The 18,646-nt window shown below is 39.1% G+C and overlaps 1 protein-coding gene across 2 annotated transcripts in view; it reads left to right on the top strand.

The window, feature by feature from the left end:
- The window catches only part of PRKD3 (protein kinase D3), a 40,728-nt gene that overhangs the window by 6,056 nt on the left and 16,026 nt on the right, over nucleotides 1-18,646 (top strand). For both annotated transcript variants that reach the window (XR_014944707.1, XM_015857600.3), the window contains exons 3-9: nucleotides 6,976-7,114; nucleotides 8,830-8,961; nucleotides 9,659-9,816; nucleotides 10,991-11,180; nucleotides 13,541-13,618; nucleotides 14,874-15,057; nucleotides 16,750-16,873. Coding sequence is in view for 1 of the 2 variants with exons in the window: in XM_015857600.3 (XP_015713086.1) it covers nucleotides 6,976-7,114; nucleotides 8,830-8,961; nucleotides 9,659-9,816; nucleotides 10,991-11,180; nucleotides 13,541-13,618; nucleotides 14,874-15,057; nucleotides 16,750-16,873 (1,005 nt within the window). In the remaining variant the exon portion in view is untranslated. The remainder of the gene's footprint in view (nucleotides 1-6,975; nucleotides 7,115-8,829; nucleotides 8,962-9,658; nucleotides 9,817-10,990; nucleotides 11,181-13,540; nucleotides 13,619-14,873; nucleotides 15,058-16,749; nucleotides 16,874-18,646) is intronic.

Genomic DNA, 18,646 nt, shown 5'->3' with positions numbered 1-18,646 from the left:
TGTCTGCAAGCTGAGAATTATGTAAGACAGCATATGGTGTTATGAGTGCTTTATTCCAGTTTACTTATTTCTCCTAGTTAAAGTAAAAGCTGTAAATGAAAAGCATTTTATTGTCCTGTTATTACTTGAATAACTTTAGTATTTACAAGACAAGTTTTTTTTAAACGTGCCTTTACTTTTGTGACTTTAAAACTTCTCTTATCTACCCCTTTTGTCGATTAACCTGTACTTCATGCTTTTCATTTTCAGTCTCATGCAGCATCCTCCTCTTTTACATACCTTTCTTCTGATGGTCTTGCTACGTTTTGCTCTGAAATAGGCCATTTGCTCTCCTATCTCAGGCTGTTTGCGCAAAATTGTCATCACTCTTTTTACCATTGCCTTCTCTTTGACTTGAGTGCTGATACGCTGCCAACCTCTACAATCTGTTTTTAATCTTGCAATCTAGTTTTACTTTTTTCCACTTCACTGCACCCACTTACAGTCAAGGGGGGGGCACTTCTTCTGTCCTACTGATTAATAAACCTCCCTCTGTATTTTCATAACATCTTGTGGCGATACTTCCTAATTCAAAAGGAAAAAACAAAACCAAAGCCAACCCAAATTTACTTTGTCACTCTTTTCCTTATCTTTCTCTGCCTTTATATTTCTAGTTTTCCATTCATGCTCGCTACCCTTGTGTCTTGTCTTTTGTCTTTTTCCTACTGACACTCCACTAACAATGTTTGCAGCTCTGCTATCACCGAGCCATCTCTGTATGTTGTTTTTTCACTTCTATCTTAGTGGCCTCAAAATTCTCCCCTTTGCTAATGTTTAAGTTTGAAATGCATATTTTGCATCTGTTGCTTTCATCTCAATTCCCGTTACTTCTATGTTTGCTGTCTTTGAATTGCTGGGAACAACATTTTTATTGTCCTCATTTTTGGTCACCCCAACTTGATCACTCTTTCAGTTGCATTAGTAATTGTCTATTTCACTGCATTGGATTTTTTTTTCATATTCTTACAACTACCTAGATTCCTATCTTCCTTTGTGCTTCTTTGTACTTTAATCTTTTCCACTATTCTTTTCATGGATTTTTTTGGTCATCTTTCTAACTCTGTACATTCTTTGCTTACTTCAAATTTCTTCTTATGAAAGCTTTCTTATTAATGTGCTACAATATGTCATTTTTCCTTGCCTAAATTCAGGCTTTGAATTGTTAATAGCTACTTACCCAGTGCATGATGTGTACTCTCTTATTCAGTGCTCTGAACTGTATAAGGTGTTGAGAACACATTCACAGCAAGTGTAGTTGCATTCAGAAGGAGTTAAATTCTGCATGTTACATCTGTGTGTGAGTCTTTCTACTTCTGTGGTTTCATAGTTCAATTGCACTTGTGTTGTGGTCCTGGTACATTGTATTCCTTGGTTGAAAATGTGAAATAACCGAGTTGCATGTGATCCTGTTGGTATGTACGTGCTTTCTTGGTTGTTCTGCCTCTCATTTTAATTAATCACAGGTGAGATTTAATTAATCTGGGTGAGATTTCATTTTTGATAATAGATTTATGACTGAAGTCTGTGGATTCTTTGGAAAACCAGCCATTTTTCTTTGAAGATGAACTACACTTGGGGGAAGGAGACAAAAGCTGTGGAGATGTGTCCAAACATTTTGCTTTGAAAATTAGAGAAGAAAAACCTGACGTGTAAAACACACAGTAATGCTGTAGCCTTTTCTAACTGAGTGACAATTAACTGTATGCTTTTATTATTTGTATACCAAATAATTCAGTTTTAATGGAACTGATCAAAATGGTTAGATAGATCTTCTTTAATGGCTGCTGAGGAGGGTAAAAAGTAGTGTGAAAAGACCAAAACATGTGGAATGACTATGAGATGTCTTCTGAAGGTTTGGACACTGTCGTAATAAGGGGGAACTATCTAACCCGTTTGTGGCGGAGGTGTTGACTTGAAGCTTAAAATGATTTCTAAACTGTTAACAGATGTTTTACTAATAAAATACTGAGAAGTAAAAAGAAAAAATCCTATTGCAAGGATCATATTACAATTGATCCTTACCTTACTCTGAGAGTTAGAGAGATCCATTTTTAGTAGTTTGGTGTACTAAAAAGGTAGTGATACTGTAACCACCTTTTTCCACCACCACCAAATTAATGTTGTAATGGTTCACAGTGCTTATTTTTGAATGGCTCTAAAATTAATCCAAACCATGCTTTGTACTCATGAGCTGCATTTGAATGTTTTTTCCCTGTTGGTCTGCCTTCTTGACTTGCCATCTGCTTTCTTGCATGAGCTAAATAAGGCAGCAGAGTAAGAGAGCCGGGGCACAAGAAGCAAACAGGCCTTCAATAAAATGTGGGGTTAGGGGGTAGAGAGAAGAAATATATGCGGGGCAGTAGAGCATCTGCAGTGTGTTAATAGGTTTCTGTGCTGGAAAACGTAGCCAAGCAGTAGTCCAAGTATGTCTGTACTGAGGCATCCGGAGGGGGAAGTATCTCATGCACCATGCCTGAAGCCTCGTTCTCTGTGTGATAATGTGATTTGGCACACGATTTTAGAGAGTGGGAGTGGATAGCTGCAAAAGCATGCGGGAGAATGGATGGGAATGATTTCAGTGAACCAAGAGACTTTCCAAGGTAATGGGTGTTTTGCACCATTAGACTTGGGGATTAACTTCCAGTGATTTGAAGCATTTGTTTTGAGTTATGATGGGTCATGAGATACTGGATCTTGAAACAATATCCGCCTACGCTTTTCCCCAGTGTGAATTTTTGGCAACTGGTCCAGAACTTCGTAAAGCAAGTCCTGGAACTTGAACTAGGAGGATTTTTCAGTTGCTGCCAAGATAGAAAGAAACCCAGTTGTGTTTTGCTCCAGCAATACTGGCGGTTGTATGTTGCATTCGTCTGGGGAAAAGGAACGGTGTAATGCACTATCGATTGAAAACCAGACATGTTGTAACACTTACTTTAAGTATTCCTGTGATGCCAGTCATTTTTCCCAGCATAACCCTACTAACGCACTGGTGATAACAGTGCTAGTTCATCCCCGGTACAAAGGAGCACATATATTCTTCATGCGTGTTAATATCGGTGTACCAGAGATGAACTTGGCACAGTCAGTCGCATACGTAGACTTCCCGCAAGCGATTTCCTGTAGTTAGATGCTCTTTTGGAACTGCTAGCACTGGGAACAGCCTCCCTTTTGCTTTTAGGAAACACAGTGATACTGGGATTAGCAGTTTGTCTTCTGAGTGACTGTGCAGATGGTTTGGGCTTTTAGGCAGGAAAGTAATAGCTACATAATCCTGTAAAATAAAACAGGCTTTAAAACGATTCTGCTTTGAGTTTTGTCTTCAAGTTTACATTTCGAGCTCTTAACGCATCAAAGGAGCTCCATAGTGTTCTTCCTTAACAGCTTCATGTAATTCAGCATAAGGACAGCTATAAAACTGTGCTTTGCTGTGCTACAGGAGAGCAAAATTTGGTAGTGTGCAACTTGAGTGTAGTTCAAGTTTGTATAAACATTCTGTTAAGAGAGATTACTTGGGGGGGGGGGGGAGAAAACACCTCAACAAAAAAAAATCCCTGTGTTAATCAGTGAGGTTATTCTTGGCCAGCAGTCCACACACATCCTGGCTTAGGTGCCAGCGAGGAATGCTGTATTCCTGGTGGTGCTGGGGAGTGGAGCAGAGCAGGGTGCTTCAGGCCTGCCAGGAGCCCCAGAGCTTATAGCCAGGCGTGTTAGATGTGGGCTGTGGTGGCCACCTGTGCTGCTCAGGGCCGGCTGTGCAGAGGGCAGCCAGTTCGAGGCGCTCGGGCCTGTGTGCGGTCTGACAAGTGTGGTCTGAGCTCAGGCGTAAGGAAGGGAATGCTCAGGGGCTCTGTGCAGTAGGATCTGTTCTTTTCTAACAGGGGAATGCAAGGGAAGAGCAGGACTTGTTTATCAGATGTGAAAGGTGTGGTTAGGGAGGGCTGAGTCTGGCAGCCTGCAGACAGCTGCAGGCTCAGGCAGCAGTGAGGCTGCATGCTCCTGGTGGGCACAGGCACAGGGGTGCCACGCACACAGCTGTGATCCTGCACTGAGCACTCGTGTGTGCACAAACAGTGCTAACAGCCTCATCCTGCTCCTACTGGCAGTTCAGAGTGTAGCTCTGGTAGTGGCATCGTATGCATGTAAACATGCTGGGCTCACTGTCCAGCAGTGGCTTCTGGATCCCAGTTTCCCCAGTTGCTGGCACCTGAGTACATAAGGTGAGGCTGCAGACCCACTCTACTTGTTGAAGCTTGGTTTCACTCTGTTTTTTCTACTTGCTGGCAGTATGGATACACAGGTATTCCAGCAATTTGGCTGTACAAAATGTATAGAAGTGTGTTATGAATGAAGTCTATCATGCATCTGCAGAAGCTGTATGCAGACATCTTGCAATACCTCTTAGCACAGAACTCTGTTCGTCTTGTTCAGCTCGGGATTGTAATTCTGCTATCAGGATGGTGTTTGTAAACCGAGCTATTATCTTCTATGGGGTTCACTATTATGGTTGTGAAAACAGACAAGTCATTTCATCCACGTGTAGGTGTATTCTTTTTTGAGAGATGAGGGCAGTAAAACATGTAACCACAGCATCATCTGCGCTCCCAACAGCTTAAAAGGTCAATTTAGTTAATGTGGGGCTGTTGAGGATGTAGTTGCCAACTGTTCTAGCAGTCTTTAATGGATGATTCTGCTTTTTCTTTTACAATGCTTTTATTCCACAGAAATAATTTGAGTCTAAGTGTGCAATTTACATGAAACCCAGACCTTATTTACAGGTGTTACAGTGTTGCTTACAAAATTTGGAGTTAATGGTGATGGTACTTTCTAAGGAATGTAAGAGTAATTGTGTTTTTAATGATTACGCTTGCTGTCACAAAGAGGATTTGAGTATCCATCTGTAGCTTATGCAAGACATGCTTTTTTGTATGTGATCGCTATGTCTAGATAATGGAGTGGAATACCCTACACCCAGCCTGTAGGGATGCTCGGTCAGCTGCATGATTGATTTATTGACTTGAGGAATGGGAAAAAGAGATGTATCTCTATCAGAAGGAAGAGTCTTAAATCTGTGAAATATCACAGGTGGTCCATAAAGTGTGTGGTTTGTAGGTGAGTTTGTGAACTGAGAACAAAGAGGCAATAGTTCAGACCACCTCTGTCTCCTGGCAGTTGAAGTTAACTACCAGTGTCAATAAGAAATATCACATTGATCTGCAGGCAGATAGCTTCTTTTTGTGCTTTCTCTCCCTTTTGTTGGAGTTGTTAGTCAGCAACGTGATGCAGTTGGTATGCTATAGTTAGAAGCCGTATTGAGGAATAAAATTGGATGCAGCATGGATGTGGTAACTTTCTGTTATTGATGCTAATATTAATGTGATACATGGCTAAACAGTATGCATGAGATCAAGCTGTAGTACCTCATAGCATATATTCAAATCCTGTAAATATAACATATTTCCTTAGTAGTTGAGCACAGAAGGCTTTGTAGCTTTACAGAAGGGCCAGATTTACAAATGCATATTTCTGTTAGTGGGACTGGAGGAAAATCTGCTGTGATTTGGTTAAAGGGACCATCACGGTCAGGCTGTAGTTGGACAGCAAGCAACCCCTTTACCTGCTTGTAAGGAACGTAAAATAGCCCCTCAATGCCTCTGCATCCCACAGAAGCCTATTGTGAATGTCTGTAAACGTACAGGACGTGCACACCAAAACAGAGAGGGCCACTTTAATATTTTGGATGAAACTGCTGCCGGAAAGAGGAAATTATTTTCTCTCTGAGTGGGAAGGGAGTGTGAAAACAATGGGCAGGACGGATACCTTCATTATGTGTTTGATTTGGTAGAAACAAGTCTTTGGCTACTTTAGCTAAGGACAATTGATATACCACAGGCTTCATGCAGTTTAGAACCTGTTACTGGCTATGCAAGTTCTAAATTACCAAACTGTAGTCTGTTTGCTACCTAATCAACTGAAAGTCTGTCGCATGCTATTCTATGCTTTTTTTTCATACTTCCTGTCATCTGTCAAGGACTCGCATGTGTTTATTCATACCTTGAGCTTGATTGAGTTCTGCATTAAATAAAAGGGCCAAAGAAGCTGATCGATTGATACTAATTGTTCTCCAGGGTCTACTCCTGACCCTTTTCTCTGTGAACTGTCTATTAACTTTTAGGCGTTCGTTTTAATAAGTCAATAACATTCACCAATATTTTAGAGAGTGGAGCAAATACAAAAGAAGACTGTTTTCAGTGAAATGTCATGAAAATGGAGCGTGCTGTGTACTGTATAGAGTCATAGAATAGTTGGGGTTGGAAGAGACCTTTAAGGTTGTCTCGTTTTAACCCTCCTGCTGTAGGTAAGGACATCTCCTGCTAGACCAGGTTGCTCAGAGCCTCATCCAGCCTGGCCTTGAACACCTCCAGAGTGGGACCATCCGTATCTGTTTCCTGTATGAATTTGGAGCATTACCCTTTGTCACTGGGATGAATTGAGTTCCTTCGTCTGCAGATCTAAACTGTTGTGGAATGGCAGCGTGGAGCCTTTTTTGCTTGCCTCTCTAAGAAAATGTGGCAGGTGCTCCTGGGGTGTGTGGAGCAGACTGCTTGGCTGCTCTGAGTGTCTGCAAAGTGAGGCTTGCAGATGGTGATAAGCGGAGTTAAAGATCTGCGTTGGTTTTCAGGTTGGCCAGACTGATTACGCATGTCAGAGATTAAAAACCCAAAGAAAAACCCCAAACGCTCCATTTCCTCAAAAAACAAGTCAAGAAGATCAGGTTTTTTTTGTTTTGTTTTTTGGGTTTTTTTTCCCTCCCCCCTATAGGACACTTAAAACACGGAAGTTCTGTAGCTATTATCAAAAAAGAAAAAAAAAAAGTTCAGTTTGTGAATAGGATTAGCAAAAACCATGTGTTAATTTGGAGTTTACTTTCTGTTACAGTTCCCAGAGTGTGGTTTCTTTGGCATGTATGACAAAATTCTCCTCTTCCGGCATGACCTGAACTCTGATAATATTTTGCAACGGATTACATCAGCAGATGAGATACATGAGGGTGATCTTGTGGAGGTGGTTCTCTCTGGTAGGTATCATTCTAACAGTGAAGCAGCACTTTATTCAATTCCTTAAAAGAACATGGGCCCTTATGGGTTATTAGTATCATGCTTGCCTTGAACTTTTGATTAAGCAGTTTCACACGGGGTCAGTGTTTCTGGGGTAGAGTTTTCCAAGAAAATCTGAGTGGAACTGATGCATCAGTACAAAGTTTTTTTTGTTGTTTCATTGTCATGTTTTAATCTTCGAGTTCATTAATTACTGAAGGTGAAATGCAGGTAGTATTCAGGATTTGCTTTTCCAGCAGCATTGCTTGGTTTTCTTTTGCTTAGATCTGACAGTTTTTTCAGTCTACAGCTTTTGCATTGATGGTTTGTATTGCTAAAAGCTTCATATAAATGCAGTTGCTGAATGATAGCCATAAGAGCACAGTCTTAAGAGTTATTGCAGTGTTTGAAAACGGTTTCTTTGAAATAATGAAGTCTGTAGTAGTGGTGGTGTTGACGTGTGGTACTCTCCAATAACATCAAAACATACCCTGACTAACCTGGATTGTATGTGTTTCAGAAGTACTCTGTTGAAGTCAACTAAGAAGTCAGCTGCTACTTGCTAGTTGAATTGCAAATAGAGGCTGTTCTTAAGCAGTTCTTCAGGGCTTTGAGGAGTGAGTGCCAGATTGAGGCTGCATTCTAGAAAGACAGAAGTCTTGTCTGTCTTGGGATTAGATTTATTACTTGGGTCGATAAAGTATGATTTTCAGAGTCATAAGGCTGAGTTTCTTGGCTGCAATTCAGGACCCACTGTTCTAGGCAAGTTTGGGGGATATTCAGTAATTGATCATCTTGGTTTGAGCTTTTCATTGCTTCTGGTTAATGGCACATTGGGGAAACTTTTCTGCGTCTCTTCGTGACAATCTCTGACAGTTTCCTTATAAATAGAGACAGACCACGAGAAACTGAGGAATTTTGAAGACAAATCTCTTTCAATAGGATTTTTAAAACTGAGACATGGGAATCTGAGTATTAAGTGTTATTATATATTGTAATCAAAGAATAATAGCCATTAGGGGAACATAATGTTGCCATAAATTCATTTTTTTTTACATTCCAGAGAAAGAGGACGAAAACTCATTTTAAATATATTAGTGCTTGTTTAAGAAACAGAAGGGGGTCTAAGTGGAGTTTCCAGTGTTCCATTGAAACTCTATCTGTAGTTCTGTTTGGACAAGTTCAATCTAAGAACTTTTTTACTGTGAAAGCCCTGTAGAAGATAAAAGTCTAACCTGTCCTTGGATTGAAAATTTTGTAAATTACTGAACAGATTGAAAATGAAGTTTTTAACAGTTATTTACCTCTAAGCAGGTTTTAATAAAGCTTTTATATTTATTTATTTATTTTTTCCTTCTTAACTTAATGAGGGAAGTTTCCCTTTCAACATGAAATGGAAAAAAAAAACAACAACCCCAACGAACCCTGAAAATTGCGTATTTTATCCCAGCTCAGACTGTTGATTAGTTTTGGCTGTCAGCCTACAAACTCTGATGGAATTTTTTCCTTAATAAACAAGCTTTCTGAAAATAGTTTTCCACACAACATGTGTATTTAAATATTATACAGCATAATACCGATATGTAAACAGCTCATTAGCGTTCTTTGAATCTGCCATTTTATAAGAAGAGTATGTGGAAATGATGTATTGTTGATTGTATGACAAGAACCATAACTTTCTGCCATATTTTAAAAGCTTTGGCTACAGTTGAAGATTTCCAGATTCGTCCTCATGCACTTTATGTGCATTCCTACAAGGCTCCTACTTTTTGTGACTACTGCGGAGAGATGCTGTGGGGTTTGGTACGACAAGGACTGAAATGTGAAGGCAAGTCTGGGATTTTTTTTGTTGTCGTACTTTTGTTGTGGGTATTCGTATCAGATATGGAAGAGGAAAATGCATCTTGTTCAGTATGGAAATGCATAGTATTTAGTAGTGTTGGAAGTCCGCATCTGGAAGCCTGAATTCTGATCCTGACTTTAATGCAAATTGTGTGTGACCTTGGGCAAACAGTTTAATAACTGTACTTGTTTCTCACTTTGAATAAATATCTAGCTGACAAATGCATTCCTTGCACAAGGAACACATTCTTTGGAGAGACTCCTGAAGGGAAATCCCATTGCTTATGGCTTTCATCCAGCTGGCTGCAGAACATTCTGTAGCCTGCTGACAGGTACCAACCCTGCTCCTTGGCTCCTGTTCTCCAGAGCAAAGTAGCGATGAAAGCCTCCCGGTGAGAGGAGAAGAGAGAAGGGAGATCATCTGCTTCAATCTTATACCTTGTTTCTAGAGCTGCACTTACTGGAAATCAATAAATAAAGCCAGCAGTGCAAAAAAATAATAAAAAAAAGCTGTTTCTGTGAATCACATCAAGAACACTAAAATAAGGGAGTTTAACAGAACAGTCTGCTTCTTTACCATTTGTTTGGATCCCATTTTTCAACTACTTCATCAGAATACAGTTACTATTTTTGTTATTTATTTATTTATGTATTTATTTAGTCTGAAAAATCATTTATTTCAGGTTGTGGATTAAACTACCATAAGCGGTGTGCCTTCAAGATTCCAAATAACTGTAGTGGAGTGAGAAAAAGGCGTCTGTCCAATGTGTCTTTACCAGGAGCAGGGCTTTCAGTTCCAAGACCAGCACAAGCTGAACACACATCCTCTGCTTCTGAAGAGGTATGTAATGTGAAAGGGGAAACAATTCCTGGTTTTAAAACTTTTAATCTCTGGGGAAGTAGCTGGTGTTATATGTGGTTAAAAGAGAGTATGGGAGAGCTGAACTTAACCATTGTGATTGGTTTTAGTTCATTTTTAAATCTCTGTTGAGACCTAGACTGAGACATTTACAGATAACTATTGTGAGAAATGGAAGGAAATGATAAGCTATGTGTTACTTTGTTTTTATTGTGTCACTACTGGTTATGTGAGCTATGAGAACCTTGAATTTGGGAATGATAAAATACATTGCTGCCTTTGTAATACACATTTATTCTGCAATTACTGTATCAGTATAGAATAGCTGTTTGGCTAAATCAGAACAAATTGTAAGCTGTTATCTGGGGAGAAGCGAGAATGTTCCTGGTATGCTGTTAAACTTCCTGCAGAAAAAAGTCTTAAGAAACCAAGGAGAGTGAAGGGGATTAAGAGTATACAGTAAAACCGTCACCCATAATTGTTATTTGTTATGATGGGAATTACAATTGCTGAGAGTTAATTGGATATGCTCATGAGATAGGGCGGACTGTTATTAGATGCACTTGTTTCATTGCCACTTTCACTAAAGGGTAAAAGGAGTCTTTCCCACTTACCTAAATTGTGTCATGGTGATCAGGTGAAGTCCTTGGTGACTGATGAAAAGGCACTACAGCACCCATTTTAAAGAAGAGTAAAAAAAGATGACCCAGGGAACTACTAACCTATTAGCTCCCATCTCAGTGCTGGGGAAGGTCATGGAGCAGATTCTCCTGGAAGCTGTGCTAAGGCATGTGAAGAGTGGAAGGTGATAGGGATGCTTGGTTTCCAAGGGCAGGCCCTATCTAACCAACCTTGTTGCTTTTTATAATGGTGTGACTGCATCAGTGGACAAGGGGAGAGCTATTGATGCCACCTATCTGGACTTCAGTAAGGTCTTTGACACAGTCCCATCCTTCTCTCCAAATTGGAAAGATATGGATTTGATGAGTGGACTGATCAATGGATGAGATACTCATTGTAAGATTGTACTCAGAGAATGGTGATCAATGGCTGAATGTATGGTTGGAGATCAGTGACAAGTGATGTTTCTCAGGGGTCAGTACTAGGACTGAAATCTCTTGGTGCAAGTCCTATGTGTATACCTTCTTTATTCTAGCGTTGCTGCCCAGAACCTAGTAAAAGGATTCCTTCCTGGAGTGGCCGTCCTATCTGGATGGAAAAGATGGTGCTTTGCAGAGTGAAGGTTCCCCACACCTTTGCTGTTCATTCTTATACTCGTCCCACCATATGTCAGTATTGCAAACGGCTGCTCAAGGGCCTTTTTCGACAAGGAATGCAATGTAAAGGTACGTGCTTATTTTTTTGCTACAGGTATGAATTAGAGCAATATAATATTTGATAAAAACGCACTCTTGGGAAATGATTGTGGCACCCCTCTTTTCAGTGTGGTAATATTATATATTTTTATGAAAACCGAGATCTAATCACATGTGGAGTGGGAGCACTGTAATTCAATGATAATTCTAAGCTATTAATAAAAGCAGGAAATCCTCCCATTTGTTAAATGTCTGTCTTCTGCACTCATCACTAAAGACTTCATTATTTTTTGTTACATTATTTTAATACAGTATAGTGACTATTATCTTTTGGAAAAAAAATATGAAGATGTGTACCTTTCCTGAACTAGATTAGGCTCCATCAGTTGGTTTTTATTCAACGTATGTTCACCTGCGTGGCATAAGCTCTCAGATTCCTTCCTGCCTATCCCAGGAAATAACTATGACATTGTGTTTTTCTTCTGGCTCTTCATTACTGGATCGTACAGATCTATTAGCTTTGTTGCAGGGAAGAAAACTGTAGTGGAGAATCCTAAAAGTTAATATGGTAAGGATTTTTCATTTCTCTCACACAAGTTTGTCAAATGTGAATGCCAAAGATAACACGTTGGAAGAGGTCACTTAGAGCACACAGTAGAAGAGAAATAGGTATATTAAGAGAGGTTTATTTAAGCAGCGTGGTGCTATATGTGTATCAGCAATTGATATCAAACAATCAACACATTTTCATACTGCTTTTTTATGTTTTTTTTTTACTGTTTCCCACTGGCTTTTTTTGCTCACATTCCCAAAGGTTGGGGTCTTTCAGAAGTTTCATGTTCCTGAGTATCTCAGAGCCTTGGAGTTCTTATTTCCTCCAGGCTTGATTTTGAACTCTGAGTTGATCTTTGGGACTAATGCTATAACTATGTTAATAAATGAAGTCAACTAGGATAAAATGGCCAGTACTCTCACACACATTTTTTTAGCCTCTCAGCCCTGAGTGGCTGTATGCAAACTACTTCTTGGGAACAACGTCGTGGAATGCTCTAATTTATGAACTAGACCTGGGAATTGTTTGAGATTGTGTTTTTATGGGCGTTATGAATGAGTCCATCCAAACGAATTAGTCTTTTTAATAGTTCCCTGGTAGGATCTGAACCATCTTGTTTGTTCCAGCCCCCTTCAGGCTAGTGAAGTAACCATATTCTATAATACAGATTGAAAACAATGCTTATAGAAAGAACGGTTAGGTGGTTTTCTTGAATGCTTCCTCTTAGGCACTTGGAAATTAAACAAGATTGTAGCTGGCCTCGGGGTTTGGCTGCTCAGCTACTTAAAGTGGGTTAGACAATAATTTCTTTGTGTATAAGAGGAAAGCACAGAGCTTCTGATTAGCAAGTCAGATACAGATCCCGTATTTTGTAATTTGATTACTGTGATTTATAACAGATGCCACATCCCAGGGAGTCCTCAAGACCAGGTTGGATGGAACTTTGAGCAGACTGATCTAGTGAGAGATGTCTCTGCTTGTGTTGGGTGCGGTGGTAGAACTGTACAGTCTTTAAAGTTCCTTCTAACCTAAACTGTTCCATGATTCTGTGATAGCAGAAAGGGACTAAATTGTCAGCTTCAAAAAGTGAGGACAGTAGGGAGTTTAAACTTTGTGATGCAGATATGTGGTTGGAAATTATGGTGATGCTACTAAAAAAGGAAATTCCTGTAATGCTATTAATATGTGCTGGACTGTTGAGTATCAGATACTGCCTATTCAAATGCAGAAATGGCACACATCCAAGTTAATGTTCTATCTCCACATTGGGTTTTATGTATCTTACTCTGTCAGCTTGATGTCCAAGGAAATTAGGGCAGGCGAAAATGGAGCTTCACTGTTGTCTGGCTAAATCTATGATCTGAATGAAAGGGGGAGCTGAACTTTGAGATTTACTGCAAAGTGTTATTGCTCCGTGATTTAGGATTGTGATCCTAGTGCAGTGGTGGCTGCAAATCTTAGGCAGCAGCTGGGGAAAAATGATAGAGATGACACATTTAAAACAAGTAGCAATGGAAAAAAAGGGTGTGGATCAGATTAGAGGATGGGAAAAAATTACATCATAATGGAAAAAATAACTAGAAAGAAAGCTAGAGATTAGAAAACTTTTGTCCTGTAAGGGAAAGTGCTGACATAGTAAACTGATCTGGCAGATCATCATAAGATATTGGGACAAGATTGTCCATTTCCTTCTGGAGGTGATCTCATCAGTACTGTTTTCTGTTATGTGCAAATGTATGCATCTGGTCTGAAGCCTGTGATGGAAGTTGTGATTAAACATGTCTACTTGAGTAGGAGTAAAATTCTGGTATCATGGTCTTGTTTGTTTTTGTTTTAGATTGCAGATTCAATTGTCACAAACGCTGTGCATCTAAAGTACCTAAAGATTGTCTTGGAGAAGTGGTTTTCAATGGAGGTAAGATGAGAAACATGCTTTCAAATACTGTCAAATCTTTGGAGGCTTAAAAAGATTCTTTGACTATTTTACATGTTTTTATTTTACCTTTCCAGTTTCTTCACTTGAGACTGCTCAGAATTAAGATTTCACTGAGATTTTGGTGACTTCAGTTTTAATTCATTAGCATTCATTAGCATAGGCAAGTGTAGTGCGGTACAGGAGAGGCATGAGCATTCAGGAGAGAGTCCAGCTAAGGACTGTGAAGTTGATGAGGGTATTGGAGCATCTCTGTGAAGGAAGGCTGAGAGAGCTGGGATTGCTTGAGCAGGGATACCTGGAACAGGCTGCCTAAGGCTGAGTTCAGATGTCCTTTTGAGTATCTTCAGGGTTGGAGACTGCACAGCCTCTCTGGGGCAGCCTGTGCCAGTGCTCAGACACCCTCACAGTTAAAAAGTGTTCCATGATATTCAGGCAGAGCCTCATGTGTTCTGTTTTGTGCCCATTGTTTCTAGTCATGTCACTGGTTACCACTGAAAAGAGGCTGGCTCTGTGTTGATTCCTATCCATTGATGAGATCCTCCTCAGGCTCCTCTTCTCCTGGTTGAACAGTCCTAGTTCTCTCAGGCTTTCCTCACAGGAGAGATGCTCCAGTCTCTTTGTCATTATCAGGAGCTATGAGATACAGTTTAGTGGTTTACTGTAGCTACAGTAATGGGAGGATGGTTGGACTAGATGATCTTCTATGTCCTTTCCAACCTTGAGATTTTGTGATTCTATGATCATTTCAGTGATGCTTTGAAAGTGAAAAGGAGATAATGTTCCCTCTTGGCCCTGTTGACGCCATACCTGAAGTAGTGTCTCCATATGGGCTCACCAGCAAAAGAGGGATGTGGACATACTGGAGAGAGGCCAGCAAACCAGGAAATAGCTTTTGTCCTTTACATTTTTATTTCGGAAGGAGTAACATTGATGTACTGATCACTTGTGGAGCAGAACTACTTAGTGAAATGCAAATTCAGACCTTGAGATTTTCACTATGAATCTTTCAGTACCAGTGTACGAGTGTTGTTTTGGTTGTGTCTCCTTTGGTATTTAACAAAAACATATTGATAATGTTGATTAGCACACTCTGAATCATTTAGCAATGTCTTGAGGATTTTTTATGTTCTGGTTGCGCTGTGATGTTTACTTGCATAAATGTGAACTAGGAAACAATGTTTTGCCTTTTTTAATTGTTCTCTAAAGTAATATCTGCATCCTGTGTTGCTCCCAGAACCTGCTAGCCCAGGCCAGGATTTGGACCTGCCAATGGAGGTTGATAGCAGTGAAATGAATAGTGATTGTAGTCGGGGTCTGGATGATACTGAGGAGTCTTCAACTCCAGAGGATAAAATCTTCTTTATGGATCCATCTGACCTTGATACAGACAAGGATGAAGAAGCTGTCAAAACCATCAGGTAAGTCATAATGTGAATTTTTGTGCTCTGGATGTACCTTCCACAATATTCTAAAGGAAAATTTCAATTAAAGCGTTTCTGAGTAGCCCAGCTTTAAGTTGTGTGGTAAAGTAAGTAAATTAAAATCATGTGTTACATTCTAATTGGGAAGGTGCTGTGCTTATGAATGTTATCAAATAAATAAAATGAAATTATCAAACCATGGTTAAACGTATGACTTAAGGCAAAGATGTGAGAAAGTTTTTTGTGACTTCAGCCTAATTTAATTCCTAGTGTACAAGTGCCGATCTATAAATAATTACTCTAGAGACACTCTAATACTTATATTTTAGTTTATTCTAGGCAACTGATTGCTTTAACTAGGATGTGATTCTCACATTTAACTGATGGGATATCTCTTTACCAGATATATGTTCCATAGAAACACAAAATGGCTAGAGCTGGAAGAGATGTGTAAACATCATCTAGTCCCCGCCCTTTGCTCTGTTGGGGAGACATCTTTCACAGTATCAGGTTGCTCAAGCCCTGCCCAACCTGGCTTTGAACACTTCCAATGATAGTTCCTTTAATCAAATTTAGCCTTTTTAATTTTTGTATTATCATAGAATCATAGAGCAGACCAGGTTGGAAGGGACCCCAAAGGATCCAGTGTTTGTAGGAAAAGGGAACCTAGATGTGATTACCTTCAATTGCATCTTGAAAGCCTCCACCATGTCCCTGGGGAAATTCTTATTCTGAATAGCGTCATCCTGATTTTCTTAGTGTTATTCTTAAAAATAGAAGAGCAATTGTAATAGGTCAAACAAAGGTAATTTTAGCCCAGTGTCTCATGGCAAATATGTAAGGAAGAGTATGAGAACAGGAGGAGCATATAGTTCAGGAAGAGCAACTTCCAATGATTTATAGCTCAAGGACTTCCTAAGTTGGAAGTAGCATCGTTCTGTGTTCCACTTCTAGGTCGATTTTTTTCCTTTTATTTCTAATTGCATCTGAAGCAATTCTCTTCTGGCATGTGCAATGTCTTGTGTCAGCCACTTCTGCAGAGTGACTGCATTGTATTAAAGCATCATTTCATTTTGAAATTCTCCTCTTGATTTCATGTGATTACAAATTTTTCTTCTAGCACCATGTGTAGGATGTGTTGTATCAAGCAGGTAATGTGGTGGCTCACTCCACACTGAACAGGACTGAAAGCTGTATGTTAAACTAATGACTGTCAAAATGCTAGATGATCAAATCCTTCTCTGCAAGGAAGTTAATACATTGATTTGAATTTTCAGGTATCATTTGAATTAACACTCTTTTGTTTTCATAAATTGAAAGCGTGCTGTATTAGTGTAATATTATGAAATAATGAAGTTGACTTAGGCAAGAGAAAATAGTAACAATGCTGATGTTAATTACTTTTATGCTGGACTAAGATTCAAGCAGTAATTGTTTTGAAAGAATGATTTATGTAGATTTCTCATTTCAGTGCATTTCCTTTGCCATTCTGTGATTTAATACAAGTACTGCAGTACTGGCATTAAAAGAGCTAGTGGGAGATTAAATTTCTTATTATCTATCTGTGAAAAAACTGTATGAAAAGAGTAAGTGCCTGTTCTTGAAAATTGTGGGCTAGATGTACACTACCATTATCATTGTAGTACTCTTGTATTTTAGCTTAAATATTAACTTTTTAATCTTTTTTAGCCCCTCAACAAGCAATAATATTCCTCTCATGAGGGTTGTGCAGTCCATCAAGCATACAAAGAGGAAGAGCAGTACGATGGTGAAGGAAGGATGGATGGTCCACTATACTAGTAGAGACAATCTGGTCAGTGACTTTGGTTTCTTCCTACATTAACTTAAATTATTTCTCTAAGCCACTGTATATTATTTCCCATATCTAGATATTCTGATTTACAATATCATCTGGAATAACTTAGTACTGTTTGCTAAGAGGAAGTGTGATGCAGTGGAAAAATCTTCCAGGTGGCAATCCAACAGCATTTTTTAATTTAGAAAAAGTAGCATCTCTAATCAGTCTCATATGAATAGCACGTTCAAGATTTCAGCTCTCCCAAGATAAACACTGGACTTACCTTCTTTCTGTTTGGAGGTTTTCTTCACCTACCTGAAAATATTAATTCTGTTATGAAATGACGACTAGTGAAACAATTCCAATGATAGAGATATTTTAGTAAGTTTGGTGCGTAGATATGGAAGCCTGTTGTTCCTCTAGCAGTTTGTTCTATCTCGTAGTAAACACTATTGAGCGTTATTCCCCCTTCCAAAACCACTATTTATCTTCATGTTAATAGAATAAAGATCTGTGGCTTGGTTGTATTAGCTTGGGTTTGCAAGCATTTTACACAAAGCTGACACTGTTTGTTTGCATTGCTTCTAGTAAGGATCTCTCAGTTTATTGAACCTTCTAAGGAACTTGCCTTATGTGGTTTTATTTTGTATTTGTCTTGTGAAAAGATAAGAATAACTGGATTCCTGAGAATTACCTAATGCAAGAAAGTGAATTGACTTTTCTTGATAGATGAAAGAAAAGTATGAAGTTGAAAAGTTCCCAGAGCTCATGCAGCCCAGTTTGTTGCATTGAGACTGTGAATGGCAACATAAATATTCTTGCATTCTTTGTCCCTGTGAAGAGGTCTGTTAGAAGAGGGACTTTGGGAATTTAGTTTATTTCAGTTATGTTGAAATCATAGTTAGCTCAAGGTACCTCCTGTATTTTCACTTTCTGTGTTTGTCAGCTAAACAATTGCAAGCAGTCTTTAAAGTACAGTTTTGTATTAACTAATTATACTTATCACAAATCGAAGTAAATATTTAACATTACAGGTGTGATTTCAGTCTAGGCTCCTTAACAGGCACAATTATCATCTACTTGCTGTGAAAAAATTAAAGGCAGATAATAGCTAGAAGATGAGTAGTTCTAAGCAGTGCTCAGGGCAGACCTGCTGCTTGGCTCTACTTTATCTTTCAGCACAACGGTACATTTTTCCATGGATTTTTTTTTTTAAGTTTTATTTTTAGCTTAATTTTTCCTCTTTTCCCCAAGATAGATTGTCTACTTGACCCTCATCATCTGCCTGTTTCTTTTTTTGCCACTGTGCTCTTCAACCACCTAGCATCACAGACTTGGAGGGGTTGGAAGAGACTTCTAGAGATCATTGTGTCCAATCTCCAGAATTTTCTGTTTACAAAAGAATGGAGAACTTGTTAGACTCGCTCAGTTCTTAAACCAACGATGTGTTGGTGTGAGGGCGCAGAAGGAGAAACTGTGGCTCTCACATTTGTAGCCAAGTGAAAATAATTCAGATGTTGTGAGCATGTGCACCCAGAGTGAAACTTGTGTAGGTAGTGGTTTCCTGTAGGCGATGATAACTGTTATCACCACTGTCACTGTAAGGTCAGGGATGGTTTTCTTCTGGTTTGTGCAAATACTTCTATGAGCTTATTCTTGAATTAAAAAAAAAAAAAAGGCAAGCAAATAACTGTGTTCCCAAAATGTGTTTTTCATGTATCCAGTCTAAGATGGAACTATAGAGTAACATCATTTGATAATCTTTGTTAATTTAAACAATTTCCCATG

This window comes from Coturnix japonica, chromosome 3 (assembly GCF_054131305.1).
Source record: "Coturnix japonica strain WE chromosome 3, WE-NBRP24, whole genome shotgun sequence".
Lineage (NCBI taxonomy): Eukaryota > Metazoa > Chordata > Aves > Galliformes > Phasianidae > Coturnix > Coturnix japonica.
The sequence above is the reverse complement of the archived record's forward strand: the minus strand, read 5'-3'. Positions and strand labels throughout refer to the sequence as shown.